At 43.4% G+C, this 9,319-nt stretch overlaps 1 protein-coding gene across 1 annotated transcript; it reads right to left on the bottom strand.

The window, feature by feature from the left end:
- Positions 1-70: 70 nt before the first annotated feature.
- On the bottom strand, positions 71-3,471 carry cbx8b (chromobox homolog 8b). The gene is made up of 5 exons (XM_073478448.1): positions 3,302-3,471; positions 3,132-3,175; positions 2,836-2,901; positions 2,638-2,704; positions 71-1,670 (listed from the first exon to the last, which is right to left on the bottom strand). Exons 1-5 carry the CDS (start codon positions 3,368-3,370, stop codon positions 807-809), a joined length of 1,110 nt encoding a protein of 369 aa, XP_073334549.1. The 5' UTR covers positions 3,371-3,471; the 3' UTR covers positions 71-806.
- Between the last annotated feature and the right edge of the window lie 5,848 nt (positions 3,472-9,319).

The following is a 9,319-nucleotide window of genomic DNA, read 5'->3' as shown; positions in this document are numbered from 1 at the left end:
AAAAATGATTTAAAACGGGTCCGGTCCGACGGTGATGTGCTGAAGACAACAAAACACGACAGTAACGAAATGAGAAAATTCAAAGGATTTATTGAAAAGCGTCTAAAAAGCAATTTAACACCAACTCTTTAATTATTACATTAAAGCTTCATGAACGTTTTCTATGAAAATGTAAAATATACTATGTTAATGGAAAATGTAGTTATATGCACAGAGTGTTGAATTTATTCATTTATCTTAATTTGAAATGTTAGACCTTACAAACTCCCGAGGTGGACTCGGTCTTTGAACACAACACAAACGGATTATTTCTTTAATACTTTTGAAATCAAAGTGCTTGAGTCAATTTTTAAATATCAACCCCGTTGAATTGAACAGGGTATATTCAGTCTAATTGGTTCAAATTATAGTAGAAATATTCAATCCACAGACTGAGTTTAATATCTAACCATTGCCTTGCTTCTCACAATTTACTAACATGAGCTGAGGCTGGAAGATATGAGTGAAAAAATACATTCTAGTTAGTTACAGTTGCAAAACAGGAAAATTCACAAACTCTGTACAGAAAGTAGCCTGCTGCTGCAAAGTAAACAACTCATTCATGTTTAACCAATGCAAGTTGTGAAATTGACTTCATTTGATTTGGTCAATACATTAAACAGATGTTCAACTTTATAATATATACACATATGCACAATATGTCATTTGTTTTTATACATAACATACAAAAACTGCTTTGCCTAACAATCACACTATGACCTATAAACTTCAGAGAAAGCAAAGCTTGGCGTAAAGAAATCAGTCAATCATCTTTTGCCTTTGAAGAAGCCTTTAGAAGTGCTGCTCTCCTTGATGGTGACGGTCAGGAAGTTGGTGGTCACGTCCGTCACCAGGACCTTCTCCACGTTGCCGAGGGAGGGCCTCCACGTCACTTCATCCAAGTCGACGTCGAGCCTGGTAGGGGACGGCCTGTCCAAGAAGTAAGGCTTTTCCATCTGTGCCAGCTCAGTGGGGCGACTCAGGCTCTGGCTCATTTTGGACTGGTGCTTGAAGTGTGGAGGTGCCAAGTAGCTGGAGCTGTCCTTAGTCCTGTGAGTGTCCGTGTCTGTTCTGTGTGGGTGCAGGCTGCGCTCTGAGTAGAACTGCTTGTAGGAGCTTCCACCGGAGATTCCCCGGTTGTGTGTGTGGTGATGGTGGTGGTGGTGATGGTGGTGGTGTTTATGACCGTGATAGTCTGGATGTCTGTGGGATACTTTGACCAGCCTCATCTCCTCACCCCCCTGGAGCTTAGCCAGTTTGTGAGGGATGTGGCTCACCTGCTCCTCTGCTCTCCTCTTGTGGGGCTCAGAGACCGCAGGGCCACAGCTGCTGTCCTTGAAGCGGGGCTTCGGCTTCGGGCCTCTTTTTTTGGGTAGATGGATGAGTCCTTCTGGACCGGTTTGCTGAAGGGAAGTCTGCTGGAGCTCACGTGTGCACAGTTCTGACGGTCGGACACGGACGCTTTCTCCGCGGTTGACAGTACTGGGTGGGAAGATGGTGGGAACAACGGCTCTCAGGCCCTCTCTGGCCCTGGGGGTGACAATGGGCTCTGGGGTTGGGTAAGTGATGTGCATCCCTCGGACTGCCTCGCTCCTGAATTCATAGGACTTGGCTTTGACTTTAGCCTGAGCCTATTAGAAGGTAAGAAAATAAGAAGGAAATGAATATTCAAAATTGTATAATAAAAAAAAAAAACACTACTACATTATAATTTCTTATTTCTTAGTCGTCTTAACAGGCCTTTTGACATGTCTTAGTAAGACAGCCATGACAGTGTGACAGTGAAGCAGCAAGCACAATACAAGGACCCTGAAAGTGAAGCAGCTAAAATGGCTTAATTAACTTTATGATTCACACCTGTGCAAACTGTTACATGCAAAAATATCTCCTAAAAAAATCTCTACTATTAACTGTTTCAATTACTGCCCACACGTGACTTTACACATGATGCGTCTAACATTTTAAACATGTGACTGAATTTGTAGCAGGAGTTGCAAACATATACAAAAAGGCTTTGCATCAACATCTACAACAACAAACAGTTCCAGTCAGGCCACCGTATTTATTTAGCGCAATCCCACTACCCGATTTATAACAACAGGCCTGTCAACGGAGATCCTGGTATTTAGTTCAAGATTAACTGTCGGTCATTAAGCAATTTTCACGGTTGGTTGTCCTGAAAAGCTGAAACCTCTCGCTGACTCCATCAGGATATGACGCTTTGCTAAACCGATCTCATTCACGTAGAACTTAATGACATACATATTAGTTAAAAACGGATTATATTAAAGGGTTAAATATGTTGAGGTCGCTTCAATGGCAGCTTATAAACAGGAGTGACTGTTTGTTAAGGCGTTTATTAGCCAACTCGCGCAGCCACTAATTGATGCGCTGTTTTCAATATGCGTAATTAGCATCATTGAGAATCCTGCGCGTTTAGGAGAAACGCAATGAGGTGGAGATGAATGTTGACATGGTGTAAGAGAACAGCTGAGATACCAGAATACACATGGGTTACACAGTGTGACAATCTGACCTGACAACACTGTCGCGTGCAATTCTTTACAAAAAAACACTGAACAACGCTGCTAAATTTACCTTAAGCAGAAATGTCTTGGGTTTCGGTCCCCTCTTTTTAGGCCCATAGAGCTCCCGCTCACGCTCCCTGTGAAAAATATAGTGACAGACACCCATTTTGAGTGTGACGGGAGCAAAGTGCACCGAGGACACCGTATATTTATTGGACATGTAAACGTTCAGTGGCTCTGCCCGTGAAGGCCAGCCCAGACATCTTACCTCTGCTCAAAAGCGGCAAACAGGCGCGAGTCCAAAATATTTTCCTCTGGCTCCCAAGTGCTGTATCTGTGAATTAAAACATGAAGTTTTAGGTTGAGGAAGCGAACGCTGACATACAGTATGTGGATGGCCGCACAGCGTTAGCCCGCGAGCTAAAATCTCCATCGTGCTATACACCTCAGTTTTAATCCGGCTGTCTCGCTAGCTTTGGCGAGCTAACGACAGCCACAGCCGAGACAGCACAGCACAGCCGCGGGTTGAAAACATGCAGGAGGCACAATGTAGCAGGCACTTACTTGGGAGACCAGCCCTTCCATTTCACAAGGTATTCAATCCGACCCTGCGTGCCATCAGAAACAAACAGAAATTCATTAGCTTGCAGGGCAACAGTACTATTAGAGTGCGGTGTTGGTGCGTGATATTCAACGCTTTGGGAGAAAAGAGGCACGTTACATCTCATGCTTACCTTCCTTATCCTCCGTTTGATGATAGACTCGGCGGCGAACACCCTCTCCCCGACGGCAGACAGCTCCATGTTTACTCCAGTGCTACCTACCGTTAGCTTGGTGGACGCTAACGTTAGCAGAGCAGATATTTTTCTCCAGTCCCAGCCACTCTGAATTCCCGACAGACCATAATACTCCCGAACGAATGGACGTCAGCGCAATTTTTTACAGCGTTGCTAAGGAACCGCAGTCGGTGGAACCTCGATGAGAACGCCCATTGGTCGAGCCGTTGCTACGTGCTCGGGTTGCTAAGTGAGGGGAGGAGCGTGCGCCTGTGTGAATTCTTTCGGGGGGGAAATGGTGGCTTTTTTCCCCGCGCGGCGGGTGAATCATTTCGCGCAAGTTATGCGAGATATTCAAAAATGCACGTGGTAGGCTACAGCAAGTAGTATGTTAAATGCCCGCGACAGTGTCGTCCGGCAAATAGGGAAAGCAGGAAATGATAAGGCTGTTTGATTTAAGCGACAGCGCGAGTAACTGTTTGAGAAACCCCTCATTTTCGTTCGGTCTATCCAGCGATGGATCTATTAGCTGATGCAGTAAAGTCGCTCGGCAGAGGTTATTGTAGGCCTGTTAGTCCATTAGCACACAGACAGTCTGGGTGAAGTCGTTATAAATGTATCGCCTGCCCGCATTAAATTCGTTCGTCCTGCTGTCTCAGGCCGACACAAAGGATCAGTGCACTTCTGCCAAGCAAAAGCAAACGCTATTTGTGTTCATATTACTTCATCTAAACACCCTTTGGCCTTTAATTTTGAAGGCAAAGTTTGAAGACGTGCTATTTATTTAACGCCTATATTTATGGCCGTTTGAAATACCTCCGCTTTAAATGCTACACATTTAAATCAAAGGCTGTCTCCGTGTTAAACACAGATATGGGTTCATGGAGTGGTCAGCTTAAAACAAAAAGATCTTGAGTCGGGTGATATGACACCATAACACAAAGTGACTGTGTCATAGAAGGCTACGACAACAAAGCTTTTGATGTGACGCAAAATGAAACCAGAAAAGATCAGCTGATGCATGCGAGCAGGCAACAGGGATGCTTTTCATATTTATTGGCCTTACGGCAAGATGATACCTGTCACCTCCCTCTCTAGTCATCCTCTGAGTGATCCGTTCAATAAAACATACAGAAACATGTTGCGGTTTGCCTCTGAGATCTCTCATACATAAACATGAACAGCTTTAATGTCGGAATTTCCTTTTTCGATAACGATGTTCGCCTACTCAACAAGAGTGATCTGCAATTGCGGAAATAATCTGTAGGCTGTTTGGCCTATTTTTAATACACCAGCCAACGCAATAAGAGAGCCATAATAGAATAGAGTTAACACCAGAGCAAGGAGGGAACTCTCTTTTTTTTTTTTTTTTTTTTTTTAAATATAAACTGTAAACCTTGATTTAATAAAACAAAAAATCAAATCATATCCAATCCTTATGCTGAATGTAAAAAAACAAACAAACAAAAAAAAAACCAACTGAGTCACAATGACGTGGCTGTGTGTCATGAATAAGATCACTGTTTTGTTCAGTCCACAATCCACAGGCCGACAGACAGCAACACTGCTCAGCTCAGAAATAAAGACAGAAAAATATATAGCCTTTATACTGTGAGAGGCAATGGCTCAGCAAATGCAGACAATAGGCGGCAATATTGAATAAATAAATAATTTTAATTGATGATGATGATAATAATAATAATAATAATAATAATAATAATAATAATAATAGCCTAAAAGGTAGGAAATAGAGCTAACAGTTTTATAAAATAGGAGAGTTACGGCTCAACAGGCACAGAAGGATATTTTTGCAAATATTCAGGCTATAAATTAAGAAAATGATTCACAATGCCTGATAATTAGTTTAATTATCTGAGGTGAGTGAAAAGAATATATCTCTGTTAAACCTTTAAACTAGGTTATTCGTTTTTTATTCGTTTATTATTTCAATTTTATTTAAATAATCAGAAAACAACTCAAGTCTTTTAATGCGACTTCTTCATGCAGCCCGAATGCTTCACTGCCAGCCTCATTTCACAGAGCGCCAAATAACAAACAGTCAGGTTAATTGATCAGGTGTGTATAAACACAACATGCCGGTATTTTCCTGTACAGACCAAAGCCAGAGTCAGAAAAGCAGTTTTTAACCCCGCGGTATGCAATGTCGACTGCCGAGTCACATACAAATGAAAATATGGAAATGTACATACAGCAGTCTCCTGCGAAGCTAAATATTTGATCTAAAGAATGCACTGACAACCTAATTTAATATGAGACGTGTCTGTCTGAAAAGGCCTAACAAAGTCAGCTGACTTTCTGAATTAGATATACGAACAGTCCAAACTGTACGTCTCATAAATCAAACCGTTGTCAAGAGGATTCAATATGTTAACATACATTTCAGAGAGAGCCGAAAAAAATTGCTCTTTTGAATTAATGATAAAATCTTCAGCAAGATGAAATAGAGAGATTGTATTAAACGGCTTTAACGTGATTTACAAGACAAGAACAACACTGACCGACGGGAGAAAGACCCGGGCCGACGGCTTCATTTACACAGCTGGCTTATCACACATCTAATATATAAATTCCTCCAGTGATGCGCACAGATCAAGACAAAACACATCGGGGATATTTAAGGGTTAATGATTTATTACAATGGCCAGTGACATATTTTCATCTGGTGTGATTCACTGGTCGTCAGAATATTTAAGTTCGCAGATGCAGATAATGAATTAATTGCTGTGTGTGCAAAGTGCACGACGCCAGGCAGACTGGAACTTCTCCCCTCTTCTCATCTGATTCTCGTGAAGGTATCAAACGAATCTCATGCAGTTGATATGTGATATGACACAAAATCTATTCGTTCAGCCCAACAAATAGAAATCCTGTCCAGAAGAACGGAGCTCGGAGTCTCCAAGGATCACAGTGTCTGCTACAATAACTGGGATTATTATTTAAATTAACCAGACTGTTTTCTTTTGGAGGGAGAGGAGGGAAAATCAATCACAAGTCATTTCATTAAACATTTGATTTTTGGACGATAAGTACATTTTATACAGATCTAGCCTGTAAAATGCTTCATCGGAATATTGCAATGGCCGCAGAGCATTGACTAATGCCTGTGAAGCTACACTGGCTATTACCTGAAGGACGTTTGTCTCATAATGACATGATTGTAGGACGCAGTTTATAATTGCAGTCATTATTCCAGTCTTCCCTGCCGTATTTTTTTCCACTGTACCAACACTCAGCACAGACAGAAAGGGAAGACAGACGCACCTCTCACTCTGGATGCGATTGGTCTCGGCGCGCCTGCAGTGCAGCAGTGCTGCCGCCGTTTAAACACCATTGGTTGGCTTGTATCCGGGCAAGACGCGGGTTCTTGGTGCGCGCACAAACGGGAAATCCCTGCCGCACCACAAAGGCAGTGATATGGAAAACGCAGTAATATGGAAAGAGAAAGATGGAGAGAGGGTGGCGCATTCTTCGACCCCTGCAAGCAAGTTTGATCAGGTTTTTATTGTGAGAGATGAGATCATTAACACACTGAAGGCGCGGAGATCTTGATATGAAACAACCATAGCGACTGATATTAAAGGGTATTCCTCTTTTTCTTTCTTTCTTTGGGTCTTTCTCTTACAACCATCCCCGCCGTACCTCCCTGTAAGGTTTAATCTACTTATTTTAAGGTAATACGCGGCAATTGGAAAGGTGAGGAAGGGCAGTTTTATCACTGAGGGTCTTGTCTTGTACACACAGGTAACCGTCATGCATACCAGCTTTAAATTTGGTATTTGCAATTGAGTGTTTCTGAAAAATTGATTTCCATAAAGGCTACAGATCGTTGGTGAAAGCACCAGGCTGGTCTATTTCGTCCATTACGCACCAGCCGCCAATTATCTCCACCCTGAGGATGACCGGATAATGTGGAGACACTAAAGCCCGCACAGGCCCGTTAACCTGTCTTCACTGGTGTTGAACCACATCTGCGGACAACACGGGTGCGTCAGTCACTGCGGGATAATTTGAGGGTTAGTCACCTGTTTGTTTGTCACCAAACTGGATACAGCTGGGCTTTCACGGCAGGTTACTGTTAGTCATTGTGAAAGCAGCTTTCAGACTGCCATTTTAAGTGCAGTAGTGTGCGCTCTGTTTGCTCTCCAACTCAACGACAACGAATTCTTGAGTCATTCTCACAGCAGGGTTTGTAAAAAAAAAACTCCCGAGATGATTTTTGTCTTTAACAGTATGGACACATTTTCACAGAATAAAGGAGCGCACGCGTTTATAAAAAGATGAGCTCACAGTTAAGGTTATTTTTTTTGCACCTGCACGGTCATTCATGAGAGGACGGCTGTTGTGTGTTCAGCTCTGCTTGTCTTGGAGCAACACTCATAATTCCTGAAGGCTATCCAACACATTTTACGCGTTGCAAACGTTGTGTTCGAGCGTCCGCCCTTATTTCTCTGGGGTGACTCGACTAAAATCTGTGGCGCAGTTTAAAAACTAACTCTATATTTCTATTAATTTTTCTATAAACTGTAGGCCTACTGAAGGGAACTGAGCAGAATTAACTTGTCTCTGTCAAAAGCTCCTGTAGGAAGACTCCCTGGATATATCTAACGTGCTTGTGGAAATCAACAGCACACTACCTGTGTGTTCATGGCGCACACGCCGGTCTGTCGGAGACCACGCAGGCCTCACTCAGACATGCACGCACATATTCAGCATGAGCTGGCAGATAAGAGGAACAGGAAAAGAGGGTGGATCATGAACACGACGACTTCTTACACCTTTTTATCCACTTCTGGTTTTATTTATCTGACAGGCTCACATAGCCAACTCAAGTTTTACAGTTTTGGTGCCTACATGGGCAACAAGCAAACAAGATACTCAAAGGAAATGATGTGGTCTTAAATCCTGCGGGGAATTTCCCGTCGCAGCTTCCTTAGCCGAAACTGTCGCAATTATTTGTGCGCTGCAGCAGCTGCGAGGCGTTTCACAGACCCGAGAGAGAAGACGGTGGATGGAGGAGAGGGAGGACAGCCATTTTCTCTGCCGTTCCTCACATTAACGCGCACAGAACGCAGTTTTATTGGCGGGGCTTGCAGCAGAGGAAATGGTCGAGAGCTACCGTCTTTATCGCGACGGTCGTCGAGTTACACCGCGGGTCATGTGTTCAGAGCGTCGGGAAAAGGGCGGATCTCAGTGTCCTCAACATATAAAACACACCAGAGGTTCCGTTGAAACGAAACAGCAGCAGTGTTTCAGAGGGTTTGTGAACAGGAGGACGCAGCTCCTCCGCACACCTCTGCTTTAAAACGCGCCCTCCAGTTATTCCTCAGAGCAGCAGCTGTCTGCCTCTACATGAGCGGCCGGGCTGTGAGGAATAGGAAACCGTGAAAACATTGGAAATAAAAAGCCTCCGTCCTGTGGTTTAAGATGAACCTGGGGTCGAACCTGCAGGTCAAGCAGAGAAATCAAGTCTCCTCCCGCTGTGCGCCTCTCAGCGTGTCAGGAGGATTTATCCAAGAAACATCTGACATGAACAGCTGTCCAGGTCAACATGATGAGCTCTGAACGGCTAATATCCTCCTCACAGACACGTATATACTCGTTATACAATCAACGGTGGACTGATTTATTTAATATACAGCAGTTAAATTATTATTATCCAGTCACCTCGAGATCTTTCAGTTTTCTTGGTGTTAGACTAGAACATACTTTATAGGTCTTGAGATGAGATCTTGCTTTTAAAGACCAGGATTAAACCGCAAACTTCCCTTTCACTCGCTCTGTGGGCCTGTTTAACCCGTTGTGAATGATTTAAATGAATGACGAGGCGTTGCTCTCCATGTGTGGCAGCAGACCAGGCCTGACCTGGAGCTGCGGTATGCATACGAGGCAAATAGTTGGTCCAGGCAGCCCATCTGAAAATAAACTCACAGGCTCTGTAATAATCCTCACGGCCCG

The sequence above is a fragment of the Pagrus major genome, chromosome 1 (genome assembly GCF_040436345.1).
Source record: "Pagrus major chromosome 1, Pma_NU_1.0".
Taxonomy (NCBI): domain Eukaryota; kingdom Metazoa; phylum Chordata; class Actinopteri; order Spariformes; family Sparidae; genus Pagrus; species Pagrus major.
Note: the sequence above shows the minus strand (reverse complement) of the source record. Positions and strands in the feature narration are given on the sequence as shown.